The sequence below is a fragment of the Pleurodeles waltl genome, chromosome 2_2, assembly GCF_031143425.1.
Source record: "Pleurodeles waltl isolate 20211129_DDA chromosome 2_2, aPleWal1.hap1.20221129, whole genome shotgun sequence".
Classification (NCBI taxonomy): domain Eukaryota; kingdom Metazoa; phylum Chordata; class Amphibia; order Caudata; family Salamandridae; genus Pleurodeles; species Pleurodeles waltl.
Window position 1 is genome coordinate 890,593,323 of NC_090439.1, and position 23,644 is coordinate 890,616,966.

At 48.9% G+C, this 23,644-nt stretch overlaps 1 protein-coding gene across 8 annotated transcripts in view; it reads right to left on the reverse strand.

Annotated features, from left to right (window-relative positions):
- UBR5 (ubiquitin protein ligase E3 component n-recognin 5) overlaps positions 1-23,644 on the reverse strand; it is a 1,605,594-nt gene that overhangs the window by 718,794 nt on the left and 863,156 nt on the right. For all 8 annotated transcript variants that reach the window (XM_069220579.1, XM_069220580.1, XM_069220578.1 and 5 more), the window contains one exon: positions 13,725-13,843. In XM_069220579.1, the coding sequence (XP_069076680.1) occupies positions 13,725-13,843 (119 nt within the window). The remainder of the gene's footprint in view (positions 1-13,724; positions 13,844-23,644) is intronic.

A 23,644-nucleotide genomic window follows, 5' to 3' on the forward strand; every position in this document is an offset into this window, starting at 1 on the left:
TTGGGCCCAGGGAGACCCTCAAGTGAACACCTGCGTCAGGGACAACATACTTGTCCTACTCTTGAAGGCCTAAATCAGCAAGCAGCTGAGCATCAGGTCTATTGGGAGGATGGAGTCCTCAGAATGGGCTGAGGTAGAGCTCAAGATCCATGCAGCCATGCTAGCTATCCACGGAGGCAAGAGATCCCAAACCTGGTGCCACTAGGAGAGTGGTAGTGCCTCTGGAGTTTAGGGACTTCATTCTGACCTTAGCCCATGACATTCCCCTTGCTGAGCATTTGGAACAAGCAAAAAAACTTGGGAGAGATTAGTCAACCATTTATATTTGCCCAATATGTCCCAGAAGGTAGGGGAGTTTTGAAGCTCCTGTGTCACCTATTAAGGAAGTGGTAAGACTGGTGGCCATCCAAAGGCCCCCCCTCATTCCACTTCCAGTGGTGGGGTCACCTTTGAAAGGGTTGGTGTGGACATACTGGGTCCACTTGAATCTCCCACAGCGTCAGGGAACCAATATATACTGGTAGTAGTGGATCATGCTACCAGGTACCCTGAGGCAATTCCCCTTAGGTCGACTACTGCCCCTGCAGTAGCCAAAGCACTCATAGGTATCTTTACCAGAGTGGGTTTTCCTAAGGCGGTGGTTTCTGACAGAGGTACCAAATTCATGTCAGATTACCTGAAACATATGTGAAATGAGTATGGGGTGACTTACAAATTCACCACGACATACCATACACAAACCAATGGTCTCGCAGAAAGGTTCAACAAGACACTGAAGGGCATGATCATGGGGCTCCCTGAAAAACTCAAAAGGAGATGCGATATCCTCCGGCCATGCCAGCTTTTTGCCTACAGAGAGGTGCCACAGAAGGGAGTAGGGTTTTCCCCCTTTGAGCTTCTGTTTGGCCATCCTGTAAGGGGACCACTGGCACTTGTAAAAGAAGGCTGGGAGAGACCTCTTGTAAGGAAATGCCTCCTTGGCATGGTTGTCCCCTGACTTTTTGCCTTTGCTGATGCTATGTTTACAATTGAAAGTGTGCTGAGGCCTGCTAACCAGGCCCCAGCACCAGTGTTCTTTCCCTAACCTGTACTTTTGTATCCACAATTGGCAGACCCTGGCATCCAGATAAGTCCCTTGTAACTGGTACTTCTAGTACCAAGGGCCCTGATGCCAAGGAAGGTCTCTAAGGGCTGCAGCATGTCTTATGCCACCCTGGAGACCTCCCACTCCGCACAGACACACTGCTTGCCAGCTTGTGTGTGCTAGTGAGAACAAAACGAGTAAGTCGACATGGCACTCCCCTCAGGGTGCCATGCCAGCCTCTCACTGCCTATGCAAGTATAGGTCAGTCACCCCTCTAGCAGGCCTTACAGCCCTAAGGCAGGGTGCACTATACCATAGGTGAGGGTACCAGTGCATGAGCATGGTACCCCTACAGTGTCTAAACAAAACCTTAGACATTGTAAGTGCAGGGTAGCCATAAGAGTATATGGTCTGGGAGTTTGTCAAACACGAACTCCACAGCACCATAATGGCTACACTGAAAACTGGGAAGTTTGGTATCAAACTTCTCAGCACAATAAATGCACACTGATGCCAGTGTACATTTTATTGCAAAATACACCCCAGAGGGCACCTTAGAGGTGCCCCCTGAAACTTAACCGACTGTCTGTGTAGGCTGACTAGTTCCAGCAGCCTGCCACACTAGAGACATGTTGCTGGCCCCATGGGGAGAGTGCCTTTGTCACTCTGAGGCCAGTAACAAAGCCTGCACTGGGTGGAGATGCTAACACCTCCCCCAGGCAGGAGCTGTAACACCTGGCGGTGAGCCTCAAAGGCTCACCCCTTTGCCACAGCACCGCAGGACACTCCAGCTAGTGGAGTTGCCCGCCCCCTCCGGCCCCGGCCCCCACTTTTGGCGGCAAGGCCGGAGAAAATAATGAGAATAACAAGGAGGAGTCACTGGCCAGTCAGGACAGCCCCTAAGGTGTCTTGAGCTGAGGTGACTAACTTTTAGAAATCCTCCATCTTGCAGATGGAGGATTCCCCCAATAGGGTTAGGATTGTGACCCCCTCCCCTTGGGAGGAGGCACAAAGAGGGTGTACCCACCCTCAGGGCTAGTAGCCATTGGCTACTAACCCCCCAGACCTAAACACGCCCTTAAATTTAGTATTTAAGGGCTACCCGGAACCCTAGAAAATTAGATTCCTGCAACAACAAGAAGAAGGACTGCCTAGCTGAAAACCCCTGCAGAGGAAGACCAGAAGACAACAACTGCCTTGGCTCCAGAAACTCACCGGCCTGTCTCCTGCCTTCCAAAGAACTCTGCTCCAGCGACGCCTTCCAAAGGGACCAGCGACCTCTGCATCCTCTGAGGACTGCCCTGCTTCGACGATGACAAGAAACTCCCGAGGACAGCGGACCTGCTCCAAAAAGACTGCAACTTTGTTCCAAGAAGCAGCTTTAAAGAACCCTGCAACTCCCCGCAAGAAGCGTGAGACTTGCAACACTGCACCCGGCGACCCCGACTCGGCTGGTGGAGAACCAACACCTCAGGGAGGACCCCCGGACTACTCTACGACTGTGAGTACCAAAACCTGTCCCCCCCTGAGCCCCCACAGCGCCGCCTGCAGAGGGAATCCCGAGGCTTCCCCTGACCGCGACTCTCTGAAACCTAAGTCCCGACGCCTGGAAAAGACCCTGCACCCGCAGCCCCCAGGACCTGAAGGACCGGACTTTCACTGCAGAAGTGACCCCCAGGAGTCCCTCTCCCTTGCCCAAGTGGAGGTTTCCCCGAGGAAGCCCCCCCTTGCCTGCCTGCAGCGCTGAAGAGATCCCTTGATCTCTCATTGACTTCCATTGCGAACCCGACGCTTGTTCTAACACTGCACCCGGCCGCCCCCGCGCCGCTGAGGGTGAAATTTCTGTGTGGGCTTGTGTCCCCCCCGGTGCCCTACAAAACCCCCCTGGTCTGCCCTCCGAAGACGCGGGTACTTACCTGCTGGCAGACTGGAACTGGGGCACCCCCTTCTCTCCATTGAAGCCTATGCGTTTTGGGCACCACTTTGAACTCTGCACCTGACCGGCCCTGAGCTGCTGGTGTGGTAACTTTGGGGTTGCTCTGAACCCCCAACGGTGGGCTACCTTGGACCAAGAACTGAACCCTGTAAGTGTCTTACTTACCTGGTAAAACTAACAAAAACTTACCTCCCCCAGGAACTGTGAAAATTGCACTAAGTGTCCACTTTTAAAATAGCTATTTGTGAATAACTTGAAAAGTATACATGCAATTGAAATGATTCAAAGTTCCTAATGTACTTACCTGCAATACCTTTCAAACAAGATATTACATGTTAAATTTGAACCTGTGGTTCTTAAAATAAACTAAGAAAATATATTTTTCTATAACAAAACCTATTGGCTGGATTTGTCTCTGAGTGTGTGTACCTAATTTATTGTCTATGTGTATGTACAACAAATGCTTAACACTACTCCTTGGATAAGCCTACTGCTCGACCACACTACCACAAAATAGAGCACTAGTATTATCTCTTTTTACCACTATTTTACCTCTAAGGGGAACCCTTGGACTCTGTGCATGCTATTCCTTACTTTGAAATAGCACATACAGAGCCAACTTCCTACACCTCTCCATGAGCCTAAACAAGATGTAGTGGACTATGTACTAGGCCTCCGCTCCAGGATGGCAGAGTACATGGAAAAGGGAAGCAAAAATCTTGAGGCCAGCCAACAACTCCAGAAGTTGTGGTATGACCAAAAGGCTGCAATGGCTGAAATTCAGCCACGGCAGAAAGTCTATTTCTGGAGCCTGTGCCTCCCAGGGCACTCCAGGACTGATGAGTGGCCCTTACCTAGGGCTAGAAAAGAAGAGTCAGGTCACTTGGTGGACCTGGTCAGTAGCAAGACACCCAAGCGGGTGATCCATGTTAACCGCCCTAAACTCTACAAAGACAGGGCAGACATAACCATGTTGAGGGTTACTGATGAGGATCAGGAAGCAGAGAGTGAATCTCTCCCTGACCTCCTCTGAACTGACCCTAAAGATGGCTCAGTGGATGGGAGTTGTCTACTTAGACGCCCTCTCTAGCCAACAGCAAGCTGACTGCAAGCAAGTCCTACAGCAGTTTGCTCAGCTCCTTTCTTTGAACCCTGGACAGACACATCTGTGTACCCATGATGTGGACACAGGAGACAGTTTACCTGCCAAAAACTAAATATTCAGACAGTCTGACCAAGTCAAAGAAAGCATCAAAGTGGAAGTATACAAGATGCTGGATTTGGGAGTGATAGAGCACTCTGACAGTCCCTGGGCTAGCCCAGTGGTCTTGGGCCCCAAACTTCACACCAAGGAAGGAAAGAGAGATAAGGTTTTGTGTGGACTACTGAGGGCTCAACTCTGTCACCAAGAGAGATACTCACCCCATACCAAGGGCTGATTAATTGATTGACAAATTAGGTGCAGCCCAATTCCTAAGTACCTTTGACTTGACAACAGGGTACTGGCAAATCAAAATAGCACCTGGAGCAATAGAGAAAACAGCATTCTCAACACCTGATGGCCATTATCAGTTTACTGTTATTCCCTTTGGCTTAAAGAATGCCCCTGCCACCTTCCAAAGATTGATGAATCAAGTCCTTTCTGGCTTGGAGTCCTTTAGTGCAGCATATCTAGATGTTATTGCTTTCTTTAGCTCCAACTGGCAGGACCACCTGGTCCACCGGAAGGTGGTTTTGCAGTCCCTGCAAGCAGCAGGCCTATTTATCAAGGCATCCAAATGTCAGATATGGCAGGGTACAGTGGTTTATATGGGACACCTTGTAGGTGGAGGCCTAGTGCAGCCATTACAACCCAAGATCCAGACACTTCTGGACTAGGAAGTACCTAAAACCCAGACTCAAGTCAGGGTATTCCTTGGCTTGATTGCCTAATATAGGAGGTTTGTGAAGGGATATGGATCCATAGTAACTCCCCTCACAGAACTCACCTCCATGAAGATGCCCCAAAAGGTTAACTGGACCTTGGACTGTCAAAAGGCCTTTGCCACCCTGAAAGAAGCTATGTGCTCAGCACCAGTTCTGAAAGCTCAGGATTATTCTAAGCAATTCAATGTGCAGACAGATGCCTCTGAACATGGGAAAGGAGCAGTCCTGTCCCAAACCAATGATGATGGCCTTGACTAGCCTGTTGCTTTTATTAGCAGGAGGTTACTCCCCAGGGAGCAGCGTTGGAGTGCCAATGAGAAGGAGGCCTTTGCTGTGGTCTGGTCCCTGAAGAAGTTGAGACCATACCTGTTTGGTACTCACTTCATAGTTCTAACTGACCACAGACCTCTCAGATGGCTCATGCAAATGAAAGGAGAAAACCCTAAACTGTTGATGTGGTCCATATCCCTACAGGGAATGGACTTTCTAGTGGAACACAGACCTGGGACAGCCCATGCCAATGCAGCTGGCCTTTCCCGGTTCTTCCACCTAGAAAATGAAGACTCTTGGGAAAGATTAGTCTCATCCTCTTTCGTTTGGGGTGGGCAGGGGAGGGGGTTGTAGGAAAATGGCATGGTTACCCCCTAACGCCTTGCCTTTTGTTGATGCTAGTTATGATTGAAAGTGTGCTGCGACCCTGCTATTCAGGTCCCAGCAGGAGTGTTCTTTCCCTAAACTGTACCTTTGTTTCCACAATTTGACCATCCCTGGCACACAGATAAGTCCCTTGTAAAAGGTACCCATGGTACTAAGGGCCCTGGGGCCAGGGAAGGTCTCTAAGGGCTGCCTGCAGCATGTATTATTCCACACTAGGGGACCCCTCACACCAAGCACATGCACATTGTCTTGCAGCTTGTGTGTGCTGGTGAGGAGAAAAAGACAATGTCAACCTGGCACCCCTCTCAGAGTGCCATGCCCACAACGCACTGCTTGTGGCATAGGTAAGTCACCCCTCTAGAAGGCCCAACATCCCTAAGGCTGGGTGCACTATACCACAGGCGAAGGCATAGCTGTAGGAGCAATATGCCCCTACAGTGTACAAATCCATTCTTAGGCATTATAAGTGCAGTGTAGTCATATTGAGTATAAGCTCTGGGTGTTTGTAATGAAACTCCACAGCTCCATAATGGCTTCACTGAATACTGACCCCTAAAACGCCCCTAAGTCTAGGATTTAAGGGCCTCCCAGAACACAGCTCACCAGATTCCTGGCGACCTGACAAGAAGGACTGCATAGCTCAAACCCCCAGCAGAGAAGAAGGAAGACGAAAACTGCTTTAGCCACAGCACTACCGGGCTCTCTCTTGCAGATTCTTTGAAGCAGAAGACCAGCGACGCATTCAGCAAGACCAGCGATGCATCCAGCAGGACCATCGACCTCTGCCCAACTCCAGAGAACTGCCCTGCTCCCAAAAGGACCAAGAACTTCGGAGGACAGCTGCTCTGTCTAAGAAAAAAACCAACAAACAGGCTCCCACCTCACTCCGGATGCGCAAGTCCTGACGCCTGTGCACCAGATGCCCACGGCCAGTGTCCAGGTGGTTCACCCAGCTAGAGAGGGTCCCCAGGGGATTGTGAGCAAGGGCCCACCCTGGGTTGACCTCTCCACCCCTCCACGACGACGTGTGCAGAGGGAATCCCGAGGACCCTCCCCCCCCCCCCCCCCCCGACAGTGAAGCTCCGGACAAAGATATCAGACACCTAAAGGCACAATGCACCACCAAACCCGCAGGCTTCGGAGGAACCGTAACCCAGTGCAGCCATGTTCAGAAGGCAGCCCTCCTCCTTGTTTGACCAGTGGTGTGCCTGAGACACCCCCCTGGACCTCGCATGCAGCTTCTGAGTGACCCCCGGGGTCTCCTCATAGACCAGCATTGGAAACCCAACGTCCTGTTTGCACCCTGCACTCAGGCACCCTTGTGCCGCTGAGGGTGTGTGTTTGGTGCCTACTTGTGGCCCTCCTTCAATCCCCTCTGGTCTGCCCTCCGAGTCACAGGTACTTAACTGCAGGCAGACCTGATTCAGAGAACCCCCTGTCTCCATAGGAGCCAACGTTAAAATTGCTCATCTTTAAACTCTGCACCCGGACGGCCCCTGTTGCTGGTGGTGGGTGTTTGGGGTTAACTTGAACCCTAGCCGGGGAACTTCATTAAACCCAGGGACTGAAACTGTAAGTTTTGTACTTACCTGTAAAACAATCTAACTTTTCTTCCCCCCAGAAACTGCTTCTGGAAATTGCACCGTGTCCATTTTTAAAACAGATAATTGCCATTATTTCAAGAACTGTATTACTTACAAATTTCAAACTACTGTTGATACCTGTGTGAAATATGAATCTTTTAAGGTACTTACCTGCAACTTGAATCTTGTGGTTCTAAAAATAAGTTAAGAAAATATATTTTTGCTATACAAAAACCATTGGTCTGGAGTTCAGTCATTGATTGTGTGATTCTTCTATTGTCTGCTTGCACTACCCTCTGATAAGCCTACTGCTCGACCACACTACCACAAAACAGAGCATTAGAATTATCTCTTTTTGCTACTATCTTACCTCTAAGGGGAACCTTTGGACTCTGTGCACACTATTTCTTATGTTGAAATAGTATATACAGAGCCAACTTCCTACAGCCCCCTCCCCAAAGGGAGGAGGCACAAGGAGAGTGTAGCCACCCTCAGGGACAGTAGCCATTGGCTACTGCTTCCAGCCCTAAATACACCCCTAAATTTAGTATTAGGGCCAACCCTAAACCGAGGAAAACAGATTCCTTATGACCTGAAGAAGAAGGATTGCTGACCTGAAAACCCAGCAGAGAAGACGGAAACGACAACTGCTTCGGCCCCAGACTTACCAGCGTGTCTCCATATTCAGAGAACCTGCAACAGCGACGTACCCAGCGGGACCAGCGACCTCTGCCGACTTAGAGGACTGCCCTGCAACCCAAAGGACCAAGAAACTCCTGTGGACAGCAGCTCTTTCCAAAGCAACAAGAAGAAACCATTTTAAAGGGACTCAGCTCACTCCTGAAGCGTGAGTCCCCAACACTCTGCACCCAACGCCCCTGGCTCGTGTCCAGAAGAACCAACACTGCAGAGAGAACCCCCCAGGCGACTGCAACGAGGTGGACACCTGAGACGACCTCCCTGCACCCCCACAGTGACGCCTGCAGAGAGAATCCAGAGGCTCCCCCTGTCTGCGACTGCCCCTTAACACAGAACCCAACACCTGGAAGAAGCACTGCACCCACAGCCCTTAGGCCAGGTAGAAACCAACTATTGGTGCAGGCGTGACCAGCAGGCGGCCCTCATCCTTGCCCAGCCGGTGGCTGGCCAGAGAAGCCCCCCTGTGCCCTGCCTGCATTGCCAGAGTGACCACCGGGTCTCTCCATTAATTTCAACCTAAAATCCAACACCTACTTCACACACTGCACCCGGCCTCCTCCGTACCGCTGAGGGTGTATTTTGTGTGCCTGTTTGTGACCCCCGTGCTCCTCAAAAAACCCCTGGTCTGCTCCCCGAGGATGCAGTTACTTACCTGCTAGCAGACTGGAACAGGAGCACCCCTAGTCTCCATAGGCACCTATGTTATTTGGGGCCCTCTGACCTCTGCACCTGACCGGCCCTGTGTTGTTGTGCTGGGTGTGTGGGGTTGACTTGAACCCGCACTGGTGGGCGCCCTATACCCCGTAGACTGAACTTGTAAGTGCTTTACTTACCTGATAAACTAACTTGTACTTACCTCACGCAGGAGCTGTTTAATTTTTCAGTGCCCACTTTTAAAATAGCTTATTACCATTTTCTGCTAAACTGTGTACATTACTGTTTTGGTTCAAAGTTCTATATTTACCTATGCTAAGTATTTTATAATTGATGTACTTACTTGAATTCTGAATCTTGTGGTTCTAAAATAAAGAAAATAATATTTTTCTATATAAAACCCTATTGGCCTGGAGTTAAGTCTTTGATTGTGTGTTCCCATTTGTTGCCTGTATGTGTACAACAAATGCTTAACATTACCTTCTGATAAGCCTACGGCTCGACCACACTACCACAAATAGAGCATTAGTATTATCTATTATTGCCACTATCAACCTCTAAGGGGAAGTCCTGGATTCTGTGCACACTATCTCTCACTTTGAGATAGTATATACCGACCCAACTTCCTGCAGATATAGTGTGTCCAGGAGTTCCCCAGAGGCTTAAGTAGATAATACTAATGTTCTCTTTTGTGGTGGTGTGGTCGAGCAGATAGACTTATCAGAGGGTAGTGCAAAGCATTTGTTGTACACACAGAGACAATAGAAGAATCACGCAATCAATGACTGAACTCCAGACCAATGGTTTTTGTATAGCAGTGCCAGTGCTGGATTTATTACAATATGCACACAGAGGGCATCTTCCAGATAACCCCTGAATTTTACCCAATTCTTCAGTGCAGGACTGAATGGTCTGTGCCAGCCTGCCACTGAAGAGTTTCTGACCCCATGGGGTGAGAGCCTGTGTGCTCTCTGAGGCCAGAAACAAAGTCTGCACTGGGTGGAGGTGCTTCCTGCTGCAGGAACTGTAATACCTAGCAGTGAGCCTCAAAGGCTCAGGCTTCGTGTTACAATGCCTCAGGGCACTCCAGCTAGAGGAGATGCCCATCGCCCCGGACATAGCCCCCACTTTTGGCACCAAGTCCAGCGTGAAAATTTGAGAAAGCAGGGAGTGACGACATCAGCTGGTACCACCCCTAAAGTGTCTAGAGTTGAGATGGCCCCCTCCTTGTAAAATTCTCCATCTTATTTAGGAGGACAGGAACCAATAGGGTTCGGTCTGTGTCCATCTCCCCAAAGGAAGTGGACACAGAAAGAGTGTAGCCACCCTCAGGGACAGTAGCTATTGGTTACTGCCCTCTGATCCCTGAAACGCCCCTAAATCCAGGATTTAAGGCCCCCCCCTGAACCCACGTAGTCAGATTCCCGACGACCTCACAAGAAAGAAGGACTGCTAAGCTGAAACCCCAGCAGAGAAAAAAGAAGGCGAAAACTGACTTGGCCTCAGCCCTACAAGCCTGTCTCCTGCTTCAAAAGCCCTGCAAAAAAATGTGACGCATGCTGCGAGTCCATTGACCACTGCCAAGCTTCCAGAGGACTGCCTGCATCACAGAGGACCAAGAACTCCTGTGGACAGCGGCCCTGTCCAAGAAGAAACAACATCCAAGGGCTCCAGAGCTTCCCCGGATCCGCAAGTCTTGACCACTCTGCACCCAGCGCCCGCAGCCTGTGTCCAGGTGACCAACTAGAGAAGATCCCTAGGCAATTCTGAGCAAGTGCCCACCCTGGGTTGACCTCTCCTGTCCTTCATGATGATGCCTGCAGTGTGAATCTAGAAGACCTGCCCCCTGACTGCGACAGCACTGAACAAAGATACCCAACACCAAAAGGTATACTACACCTCCGGTGCAGCAGCGTTCAGCAGACGGCCCTCCTACTTGTCCAGCCTGTGGTTTTTTGGAACTGACCCCCCTGGTCTCAGCCTGCAGCATCTAGGTGACCCCGAGGTCTCCTCATAGGAAAGCATTGAGAGCCCAAAACTGTGTTTGCACTTGGCCGCCCCCACGCCGCTGATGGTGTGTTTTTGGTGCTTACCTGTCCCAACCCCCCCCCCCAGTACTCCTCTAAACCCCACCAAGTCTGCCCTCCGAAGATAGACAGAGGGCCCCCAGTCTCTATAGGAGCCCATGTTAAATTTTCCTCATCTTTGACCTCTGCACCTGGCCCTCCCAATGTTGCTGGTGGTGGGTGTTTGAACCCCAACCTGTGGACCTCATAACCCCCAGAGACTAACTGTAAGTTAAGTACTTACATATAAAACGTACTTATTTTCTTACCCCCCCAGGAACTCTTTTTGAAAACTGCACTGTCAACTTCTAAAACAGATTATTGCAGTTTATTCAAAAACTGTATGACTTGCGAATTCAAAACGAAATAATGTTGATACATACGCAAAATACCTATTTATTGATGTACTTACCTGCAACCTGATTCTTGTGCTTCTATAAAACAAAATATATTTTTTCTATATATAAACAATTGGTCTGGAGTTTAGTCATTAAGTGTCTGCTTCTTCTATTGTCAGTGTGTGTACAGCAAATGCTTTGCACAACTCTCTGATAAGCCTAACTGCTCAACCACCCTACCACAAAAGAGAGCATTAGTATTATCCACTTCAGCCTCTGTTAAGCCTCTGGGGAACCAGTAGGCTGGCTCGGTTTATACTGTATCAAAATGAGATATAGTGTGCACTGAGTCCAGAGGTTCCCCAGAGGCTAAAGTAGATAATACTAATTTTCTAATTTGTGGTAGTGTGATCGAGCAGTTAGGCTTATCAGAGGGTAGTGTAAAGCATTTGTTGTACACACACGGTTAATAAATGAGGCACACACTCAATTACTAACTCCAGGCCAATTGTTTTTATATAGCAAAAATATATTTTGTTACTTTATTTCTAGAACCAAAAGTATGTTGTGGAAGCTAAGTGCATTTGGAAGTAAGTATTAAGCATATGCATCAAGCGCACTTTGTTTAAATTTGGCAAAGAAAACAGTTTACAGGCAAGTAACACCCTTCACTTTCTAGTCCTAGGGTGAGAAAAGTGCTAATGCAGTTTTGAGGTAAGTTGTCGACTTACAGTTCCCGTCTCCAGGAGTTAGGATGTCCACTGGTCAGGGTTCAAGTTGACCCCAAACATATACCAACAGCAGCACGGGGCCAGTCGGGTGCAGAGGTCAAAGTTGGTGTTGAACTTAGAATGGGATACTATGGAAACTGAGTCAGCAACAAACACAACCCCTCAGCGGCACAGGGGTGGCTGGGTGCAAGGTGCAAATACAGCGTCAGGCTCCCAATGCTTTTCAATAGGGGGGGCCCTGGGGGCACAAAGATGCTGCAGACTGGGTCCAGGGGGTGGGTTCTGGAAAACCACAGGCTGGAGAAGGAGGGAGGCTGCCTGCAGAATGCTTCTGGACTGGTGGTCGGAGTCCCCAAGGCCAGGGGGCTGCAGGTTCAGGGGTACCTTTAGGTGTCTGGAATCTTTGTCCAGTTCTCTTGTGGTCAGGGGGTTCCTCTGGATTTGGTGGACAAAAGATCAGAATCGACAGGGCAAATGCTGTGGACCGGTGGGCCACCTGGACAAGGGCTGTGGGAGTTGGGTGCAGGTCGGGCAAGGCTCGTAAATCTGGGGCGGTTCTGGAGTCCTTGTTGGAGGTTCTTGCGGGCAGGGCCACTGTCCTCTGGAGTTTTTTGTCCTCTGGTGGCCAGGCAGTGCTTTGGGGGCTTGGCGAGGTCACTGTTCCTGCAGGATGTGTCGTCTTTTTTTTTTTAAAGAAAAACTTCTGAACCTGCAGACAGGCCGGTAGGGCTGGGGGCCTAGTCAGTTGGTGTCTGTAGTTTTCTCTGCGGGGGGGGGGGAGGGGGTGACGGGGGCGGCAAAGACCTAACCCTTGTGGCCCCCGTCCTCCAAACCAAGATTATGCAGCGAGGGGGGTCACTTCAGCTCTGGACACATTATGGGTGGTCCCAGCGGGAGTGGTCACTCCTCCTTGTTTTACCTAATTTTCCTGTTGGACTTGCACCAAAAGTGGGACTTTGTCTGGGGGCGGTGGTAGGATGTGGCGGTCAGGAGGCATCTCCAATCGCTGGAGTGCCCTGGGGCACTTTAACAGGAGGCCTGAGCCTTGGAGGCTCACCAGCATGTGTTATGGTTGCTGCATGGGGGAGGTGTGAAGCACCTCCACCCAGGGCAGGCTTCTTTTCTGGCCAACAAGAGCACAAAGTTAAGTCCTGCACTAAAGGGTTGGGCAAAATACAAGGGGCATCTCTAAGATGCCCTGTGGGTGCATTGTTTAACAGATCCAAAACTGGCATCAGTGAGGGTTTATTGAGCTGAGAAGTTAGATACCAAACTTCCCAGTATTTAGTGAAGCCACTATGGAGCTGTGGAGTTTGTAATGACAAACTCCCAGACCTTATACTCAATATGACTTCACTGCGCTTACAATGCCTAAGAATGGACGTAGACACTGTGGGGCATACTGCTCATGCAGCTATGCCCTCACCTGTGGTATAGTGCACCCTGCCTTTAGGGCTATAAGGCTTGCTAGAGGGGTGACTTACCTATGCCACAGGCAGTGGTGGGTGGGCATGGCACCCTCAGTGGGCTGCCATGTTGAATTTGCCTTTTTCTCCCCATCAGCACATACAAGCTGCAAGGGCAGTGTGTAAGTGCTTGGTGAGGGGTCCCCCAGGGTGGCAAAACACATGCTGCAGCCCTTGGGGACCTTTCCTGGCCACAGGGCCCTTGTAACCATGGGTACCTTTTTACAAGGGACTTAACCGGGTGCCAAGGATGTGCCAATTGTGGTAACGAAGGTACATATTTTAGGAAAGAACACTGGTATTGGGGCCAGGTTAGCAGGATCCCAGCACTCTCTCAAAGCTGGCAACAATATCAGCAAAAAGTGTGTGGTGGAGAGAATTCCAACAATGAAGAATCTGCAGTTAAAGGCATATATCAGAAAATCTGAACAAAAGGCACTAAAATCAATTTAGATAACTCTTAAAATAAACAAGGACATTTGAAAAAATGTGCATGAATAAGGTAATCATGTCTTCTTTCCCCTGTGAAATTTACCATCACTTTAAAAACAATTCTGAGCAGCATCTGGGAAATAGATTCCTACCTTCAGGATTTGCAGCTTTGCGGTTCCGATCTTCACGGATTCGTGGAGGTCTGTATTGGCAGTGCTCTACAGTTTGTCTAGCCACTGTTTGCACTAAAAAGAGTAACAAGTGCTCGCCCCTGTAATATGACATAAAGTTACTATCCACTCCAAAGTTCATAAATATTAAAATAAACATAAAAAAAATTCATGGGAAAAGCCCTTATCGTAGCAGGCCCAGTAGTCACACACACAGGTAAGAAGCAATGCTGATTTCTAAGTTCAGCTGAGTTCTATAATCAAACATATTACAATGTTCGCAATTAAGATAAACACATCAACATGCCAAAAAAAGAAAAAGAATTGCAAACTTTGGATAAAACGCATCATAATAATGCGTGTCAGCTTACAAGAGATATACTCCCTCAATATAACTATCACAAACACTTTGAAAAAAACATCAACAAGTCAAATACTACTAAATGTTTGCTAAAATCTGCATGAGCCAAAATATATACTCAAAGTAATTTATGATTACCTGATCCATTACAAGAGTTCTAAATCTAAAAACAATGTGAGCTAAAATTGTTTGGAAGTCAACATTAAGTCTGACTGGCCAATTCCAACATGCTGACAGGCTAAAACGTCTGACAATAGTGTCTAGGGATAGTATGTTGTGTTGACCACGTAGATATCTTGCAAATTGCAGCTATGGGAGTATCTCCTAGTCAAGTCATTGTCGCACCTTTCTTAGAAGGTGGTATGTGCTTCTAGGAGGACCAAGCACTGCTGCTTTGGATTTGTAGTAACAGATTTGAATGAACCTGACATTCTACCTAGCTCTGTTAGCAGTCAAAATTGCCAGACACTTGTGGGTGTTTGCAAAATCAATAGTTACTGGGTTTTACAGAAAGATTCAACTCTGTTAAAGTAATGCATTAAAGCACGTTTAACATCTTGGGCATAAAGAGTTATTTTTCGCTACAAAGTCTGGGCGAGGGAAAGATCAAGAGCACATTTGTTTGGTTGTGATGAAGAACCTAGGAAGGACCTGAGGGTTAGTCGTAAAAGCAACTATCATTATGCACCTGAAAGAAATGATTTTGTAAAGTAACAGGTTGCAGTTCCCCACTACACATAAAAAATGTAAGGGCTACTAGGAAGCCACTGTCCGAGAGAGGAGCTGCAAAGGCGAAGAGTGTAATGGTTTGAAAGGAGGTCCGAATTAGCCTTATAAGAATTGCAATGAGGTTTCAAACATGAGCAGGTGGGGTCCTAGGTGAAATAAATTTCAAGGCTTTCCATAAAAGCATTTTTTAACAGAATGTTCCCTGCCTTACAATTAAACATCCACCATCACTCAGCACAGGCATATGGATGTGTAAGCTGATCCTGATTTCTCAAAGTTAAGTAGATAGAAGAAAGTCCGGGACTGTGGGTTAAAGAAGACAGATTTTTAGGAATACAGTAGTGGTCTAATCTTTTTCACTTCAGCAGCATAAAAAGCACAAGTGGTAGGTTTGCATGCTTCTTTGAGGTAACCAGGTGCCCTCGGTTCAGAGGAGGAAGACGACATTGAGTCTTTGGGCATCTCAGCTCACCAGCCCAGTCCGAAGTCATGGCGTGTCCTAGGCTGATGAAGGGGAAGAAGTTTGGTAACCCGGTCAATGAAATGCGGCTTTCTTTTGAAGAGGACCTACTCCACACATTCACTTGGAAGTTACACCAATGCCCAAGAGTTTCACCAACGGTTATTAGCCTTCCTCTGTTGAGTAATCCACCTGCCTCCTCTTATTAAGTCCCCACCTCCCTTATTATCCCCATATTTTCACCTCAGGGGCCTCCAAAATCCTGCTCATACGAAGGTATTCACTACATCCTTCCAGTGAATTACATAGGTCCATTCCATCCACAGCCTAGGGATTACTTATGACAGGATGATGACATTGATTCACCAGGGGATCTTGACTTAGACCACATCCCAGTAAAGGCTTCCCATGGATAATATTACAGCCTATCTCTGAGCTATAACGAGCAGCTGCCTACCACAAGGTAGTTATGCATTTCATGCTTGAGGAGGAAGAGGTCCTATTTTGAGATGCCCTCAGATCGAAATGCATGAAGAAATAGTGGCAGAAGGAAAACATTTCTAACACTTCTGTACACTGCACTATGGCTACTAGAAAAGTAAACACCTTCATTATACTCAGCCCGTCACTCTTTGCTTTACGTTTTCAGCTTCTAGTCAGAGGTCCAGCCTGGCGCTCATTTTAGTAGCTCCCACCTCGACCAGTCAACCATGGTTCTCAACACTCTTCGGCGTCTGTCACTTCCCATGAGAAGCTTCCCAATGGGCCAGACCTTCGCACACAGTACCAAGGCAGGAAAAGAGACCCAGGGCTTTACCTAACAATCTGGCATGCTCCTGGGATCTTCATCAGCTCCTGGGCCCCCCAGCTGGACTTCTTTCACCATCTTAGAGGAACTTCATCTTCAGGAGGGTGGGCCTGCCACCTGCACCACCTGGGCACCTCATTGGCAGCGGGACTGTCTCCTTTCTTTTCAGGTCCTCCACGTCCGGAATCTGTCCCTGGGTTCCACAGTGTAGGAAGCTGGCCCGGTGTGTGGTGAGTGCCTATGGTGTTATCACGTTATACCCAGTCCAGGTACCCCTATTAGTGAGATGTAGACAGTGTCTAAGAAGCCAGGACTCTCCAGAGGTAGCTGCCAATGAGAAGCCACGACTTATTGTAGGAAGTTTGATCTGTATATACTATCTCAAAGTGAGAGATAGTGTGCACAGAGTCCAAGGTTTCCCCTTAGAGGTTGATAGTGGCAAAATTAGATAATACTAATGCTCTATTTTGTGGCAGTGTGGTCGAGCAGTAGGCTTATCAGAGGGTAGTGTTAAGCATTTATTGTACACACACAGGCAATAAATGAGGAACACACTCAAAGACTTAACTCCAGGCTAATAGGTTTTTATAAGGAAGAATATATTTTCTTAATTTATTTTAGAACCACAAGATTCAGAATTCAAGTAAGTACATACATTGTAAGGTACTTGGCACAGGTAAACATGGAGCTTTGAATTAAAACAGTAAGGTTCACAGTTTTGGCAAAAATGGCAATAAACTATTTTAAAAGTGAACACAGTGCAAAAATCAATAGTTCCTGGGGGAGGTAAGTGTTGGTTAATTTATCAGGTAAGTAAGACACTTACAAGTTCAGTCTCCGGGGCATAGGCAGCCACTGTTGGGGGTTCAAGGTAACCCCAAACACCCAGCAACACAGGGCTGGTCAGGTGTAGAGGTCAAAGTAGGGCCCAAATAACAGGCACCTATGGAGACTAGGGGTGCTCTGGTTCCAGACTGCTAGCAGGTAAGTAACTGCGTCCTTGGGGAGCAGACGAGGGGGGGTTTGGGAAGCACTGGGGGTGGGGGGGTCATCACAAACAGTCACACAAAATACACCCTCAGCGGTACAGAGGCAGACGGGTGCAGTGTGTGAAGCAGGTGTCGGATTTTAGGTTGAAATCAATGGAGAGACCCGGTGGTCATTCTGGCAATGCAGGCAGGGCATAGGGGGGCTTCTCGGGCCAGCCACCAGCTGGGCAAGGATGAGGGCCACCTGCTGGTCTCGCCTGCACCGGTAGTTGGTTTCTCCCAGGCCTAAGGGCTGTGGGTGCAGTGCTTCTTCCTGGTGTCGGGTTCCGTATTATGGGGCAGTCGTAGACAGGGGGAGCCTCTGGATACTCTCTGCAGGTGTTGCTGTGGGGGTGCAGGGATGTCATCTCAGGGTGTCCACTTCGTTGGAGTCGCCTGGGGGTCCTCTCTGCAGTGTTGGTTCTTCTGGACATGAGCCAGGGGTGTCGGGTGCAGAGTGTTGGGGACTTACGCTTCCGGAGTGAGGCTGGAGTCCCTTTAAAGATGGTTTCTTTGCTGCTGTTTGGACAGAACCGCTCTCCACTGGAGTTTCTTGGTCCTTTGGGTGCAGGGCAGTCCTCTGAGTCGGCAGAGGTCGCTGGTCCCGCTGGATGCATCGCTGTTGCAGGTTCTTTGAGTCTGGAGACAGGCCGGTAGGGCTGGGACCAAGTCAGTTGTGGTCTCCGTCTTCTCTGCGGGGCTTTCAGGTCAGCAGTCCTTCTCTTGTTTCAGGTCGTCCGGAATCTGATTTCCTGGGTTCAGGGTCGCCCCTAAATACTCAATTTAGGGGTGTGTTTATGGCTGGAGGGCAGTAGCCAATGGCTACTGTCCCTGAGGGTGGCTACACTCTCCTTGTGCCTCCTACCTTTGGGAAGGGGGCACATCCCTATTCCTATTGGGCTAAATCCTCCAAAGCAAGATGGAGGATTTTCTAAGGAGGGTGTCACATCAGCTCTTGTCACCTTAGGGGTGGACCTGGCTGAGGGGGTGACTCCTTGTTTTTCTCATTATCTCCCAGGACTTGCAGCCAAAAGTGGGGGCTGTGTCCGGGGATGGGCATCTCCACTAGCTGGAGTGCCCTGGGACATTGTAACACGAAGCCTGAGCCTTTGAGGCTCACTGCTAGGTGTTACAGTTCCTGCAGGGGAGGTGTGAAGCACCTCCACCTAGTGCAGGCTTTGTTTCTGGCCTCAGAGAGCACAAAGGCTCTCACCCCATGCAGTCAGAAACCCGTCTCTCAGTGCAGGCTGACACAGACCAGTAGGTCCTGCACTGAAGGATTGGGTAAAATACAGGGGGCATCTCTAAGATGCCATCTGTGTGCCTTTTGTAATAAATCCAGCACTGGCATCAGTATGGGTTTATTATTTTGAGAGGTTTGATATCAAACTTCCCAATATTCAGTGTAGCCATTATGAAACTGTGGAGTTTGTTTCGACAAACTCCCAGAACATATACTCAATATGGCTACACTGCACTTACAATGTTTAAGAATGGACTTACACTGTTGGGGCATATTGCTAATGCAGCTATGCCCTCACCTGTGGTATAGTGCACCCTGCCTTAGGGCTTTAAGGCCTGTTAGAGGGGTGACTTACCTATGCCGCAGGCAGTATTTTGTGTGCAGGAGGATTGTAGGGAAATGCCTCCTTGGCATGGTTGCCCCCTGACTTTTTGCCTTTGCTGATGCTATGTTTACAATTGAAAGTGTGCTGAGGCCTGCTAACCAGGCCCCAGCACCAGTGTTCTTTCCCTAACCTGTACTTTTGTATCCACAATTGGCAGACCCTGGCATCCAGATAAGTCCCTTGTAACTGGTACTTCTAGTACCAAGGGCCCTGATGCCAAGGAAGGTCTCTAAGGGCTGCAGCATGTCTTATGCCACCCTGGAGACCTCTCACTCAGCACAGACACACTGCTTGCCAGCTTGTGTGTGCTAGTGAGGACAAAACGAGTAAGTCGACATGGCACTCCCCTCAGGGCGCCATGCCAGCCTCTCACTGCCTATGCAGTATAGGTAAGACACCCCTCTAGCAGGCCTTACAGCCCTAAGGCAGGGTGCACTATACCATAGGTGAGGGTACCAGTGCATGAGCATGGTACCCCTACAGTGTCTAAACCAAACCTTAGACATTGTAAGTGCAGGGTAGCCATAAGAGTATATGGTCTGGGAGTCTGTCAAACACGAACTCCACAGCACCATAATGGCTACACTGAAAACTGGGAAGTTTGGTATCAAACTTCTCAGCACAATAAATGCACACTGATGCCAGTGTACATTTTATTGTAAAATGCACCACAGAGGGCACCTTAGAGGTGCCCCCTGAAACCTATCCGACTATCTGTGTAGGCTGACTGGTCCCAGCAGCCTGCCACACTAGAGACATGTTGCTGGCCCCATGGGGAGAGTGCCTTTGTCACTCTGAGGCCAGTAACAAAGCCTGCACTGGGTGGAGATGCTAACACCTCCCCCAGGCAGGAGCTGTAACACCTGGCGGTGAGCCTCAAAGGCTCACCCCTTTGTCACAGCCCAGCAGGGCACTCCAGCTTAGTGGAGTTGCCCGCCCCCTCCGGCCACGGCCCCCACTTTTGGCGGCAAGGCTGGAGGGAACAAAGAAAGCAACAAGGAGGAGTCACTGGCCAGTCAGGACAGCCCCTAAGGTGTCCTGAGCTGAAGTGACTCTAACTTTTAGAAATCCTCCATCTTGCAGATGGAGGATTCCCCCAATAGGGTTAGGATTGTGACCCCCTCCCCTTGGGAGGAGGCACAAAGAGGGTGTGCCCACCCTCAGGGCTAGTAGCCATTGGCTACTGACCCCCCAGACCTAAACACGCCCTTAAATTTAGTATTTAAGGGCTACCCTGAACCCTAGAAAATTAGATTCCTGCAACTACAAGAAGAAGGACTGCCTAGCTGAAAAACCCCTGCAGAGGAAGACCAGAAGACGACAACTGCCTTGGCTCCAGAAACTCACCGGCCTGTCTCCTGCCTTCCAAAGATCCTGCTCCAGCGACGCCTTCCAAAGGGACCAGCGACCTCGACATCCTCTGAGGACTGCCCCTGCTTCGAAAAGACAAGAAACTCCCGAGGACAGCGGACCTGCTCCAAAGAAAAAGCTGCAACTTTGTTTCCAGCAGCTTTAAAGAACCCTGCAAGCTCCCCGCAAAAGGCGTGAGACTTGCAACACTGCACCCGGCGACCCCGACTCGGTTGGTGGCGATCCAACACCTCAGGAGGGACCCCAGGACTACTCTAAGACTGTGAGTACAAAAACCTGTCCCCCCTGAGCCCCCACAGCGCCGCCTGCAGAGGGAATCCCGAGGCTTCCCCTGACCGCGACTCTTTGAATCCAAAGTCCCGACACCTGGGAGAGACCCTGCACCCGCAGCCCCCAGGACCTGAAGGACCGGACTTTCACTGGAGGAGTGACCCCCAGGAGTCCCTCTCCCTTGCCCAAGTGGAGGTTTCCCCGAGGAACCCCCCCCTTGCCTGCCTGCAGCGCTAAAGAGATCCCTAGATCTCCCATTGACTTCCATTACAAACCCGACGCTTGTTTCTACACTGCACCCGGCCGCCCCCGCGCTGCTGAGGGTGAAATTTCTGTGTGGGCTTGTGTCCCCCCCGGTGCCCTACAAAACCCCCCTGGTCTGCCCTCCGAAGACGCGGGTACTTACCTGCCAGCAGACCGGAACCGGGGCACCCCCTTCTCTCCATTCTAGCCTATGTGTTTTGGGCAACACTTTGAACTCTGCACCTGACCGGCCCTGAGCTGCTGGTGTGGTGACTTTGGGGTTGCTCTGAACCCCCAACGGTGGGCTACCTTGGACCAAGAACTGAACCCTGTAAGTGTCTTACTTACCTGGTAAAACTAACAAATACTTACCTCCCCTAGGAACTGTGAAGATTGCACTAAGTGTCCACTTTTAAAACAGCTATTTGTCAATAACTTGAAAAGTATACATGCAATTTTTATGATTTAAAGTTCCTAAAGTACTTACCTGCAATACCTTTCAAATGAGCTATTACATGTAGAATTTGAACCTGTGGTTCTTAAAATAAACTAAGAAAAGATATTTTTCTATATAAAAACCTATTGGCTGGATTTGTCTCTGAGTGTGTGTACCTCATTTATTGTCTATGTGTATGTACAACAAATGCTTAACACTACTCCTTGGATAAGCCTACTGCTCGACCACACTACCACAAAATAGAGCATTAGTATTATCTATTTTTACCACTATTTTACCTCTAAGGGGAACCCTTGGACTCTGTGCATGCTATTCCTTACTTTGAAATAGCACATACAGAGCCAACTTCCTACATTGGTGGATCAGCGGTGGGGTACAAGACTTTGCATTTGCTGGACTACTCGGCCAATACCTGATCACACGACAAATTCCAAAATTGTCATTAGAAATTCATTTTTGCAATTTGAAAAAGTTTTCTAAATTCTTAAAAGACCTGCTAGGGCCTTGTGTTAGATCCTGTTTAGCATTTCTTTTAGAGTTTAAAAGTTTGTAAAAGTTTGAATTAGATTCTAGAACCAGTTTTAGATTCTTAAAAAGTATTCCAACTTTTAGAAGCAAAATGTCTAGCACAGATGTGACTGTGGTGGAACTCGACACCACACCTTACCTCCATCTTAAGATGAGGGAGCTAAGGTCACTCTGTAAAATAAAGAAAATAACAATGGGCCCCAAACCTACCAAAATACAGCTCCAGGAGCTTTTGGCAGAGTTTGAAAAGGCCAACCCCTCTGAGGGTGGCAACTCAGAGGAAGAGGATAGTGACTTGGAGGACAATTCCCCCCTACCAGTCCTATCTAGGGAGAACAGGGTCCCTCAAACCCTGACTCCTAAAATAATAGTCAGAGATGCTGGTTCCCTCACAGGAGAGACCAACACCTCTGAAATCACTGAGGATAGCCCCAGTGAAGAGGACATCCAGTTAGCCAGGATGGCCAAAAGATTGGCTTTGGAAAGACAGATCCTAGCCATAGAGAGGGAAAGACAAGAGATGGGCCTAGGACCCATCAATGGTGGCAGCAACATAAATAGGGTCAGAGATTCTCCTGACATGTTGAAAATCCCTAAAGGGATTGTAACTAAATATGAAGATGGTGATGACATCACCAAATGGTTCACAGCTTTTGAGAGGGCTTGTGTAACCAGAAAAGTGAACAGATCTCACTGGGGTGCTCTCCTTTGGGAAATGTTCACAGGAAAGTGTAGGGATAGACTCCTCACACTCTCTGGACAAGATGCAGAATCTTATGACCTCATGAAGGGTACCCTGATTGAGGGCTTTGGATTCTCCACTGAGGAGTATAGGATTAGATTCAGGGGGGCTCAAAAATCCTCGAGCCAGACCTGGGTTGACTTTGTAGACTACTCAGTGAAAACACTAGATGGTTGGATTCAAGGCAGTGGTGTAAATAATTATGATGGGCTGTACAATTTATTTGTGAAAGAACACCTGTTAAGTAATTGTTTCAATGATAAACTGCATCAGCATCTGGTAGACCTAGGACCAATTTCTCCCCAAGAATTGGGAAAGAAGGCGGACCATTGGGTCAAGACAAGGGTGTCCAAGACTTCAACAGGGGGTGACCAAAAGAAAGGGGTCACAAAGACTCCCCAGGGGAAGGGTGATGAGACAACCAAAACTAAAAATAGTAAAGAGTCTTCTACAGGCCCCCAAAAACCTGCACAGGAGGGTGGGCCCAGAGCCTCTTCACAAAACAATGGGTACAAGGGTAAAAACTTTGATCCCAAAAAGGCCTGGTGTCATAGCTGTAAACAGCATGGACACCAAACTGGAGACAAGGCCTGTCCCAAGAAAGGTTCCACTCCAAACTCCCATCCAGGTAACACTGGTATGGCTAGTCTCCAAGTGGGATCAACAGTGTGCCCAGAGCAAATCAGGGTCCACACTGAAGCTACTCTAGTTTCTGAGGGTGGGGTGGATTTAGCCACACTAGCTGTCTGGCCGCCTAACATGCAAAAATACAGACAGCAACTCTTAATTAATGGGACTAGAATAGAGGGCCTGAGGGATACAGGTGCCAGTGTCACCATGGTGACAGAGAAACTGGTTTCCCCTGGCCAATACCTGACTGGAAAAACTTACACAGTCACCAACGCTGACAATCAGAGAAAAGTACATCCCATGGCAATGGTTACTTTAGAATGGGGAGGGGTCAATGGCCTGAAACAGGTGGTGGTCTCCTCAAATATCCCAGTGGACTGTCTGCTTGGAAATGACCTGGAGTCCTCAGCATGGGCTGAGGTAGAGCTAAAAACCCATGCAGCAATGCTGGGTATCCCTGAACTGGTGTGTGTGAAAACAAGAGCACAATGCAAGGCACAGGGTGAAAAAGTAGAGCTGGAGTCTGGAAAAATGGCCCAGCCTACCAAGAGAACAGGAAAGTCAGTTGGGAAACCAACTGCAACACAGCAAAAGAAAGGGAACCTCTCTTCTCAGGAAGAAGTTCTGCCCTCTGAGGGAACTGAGCC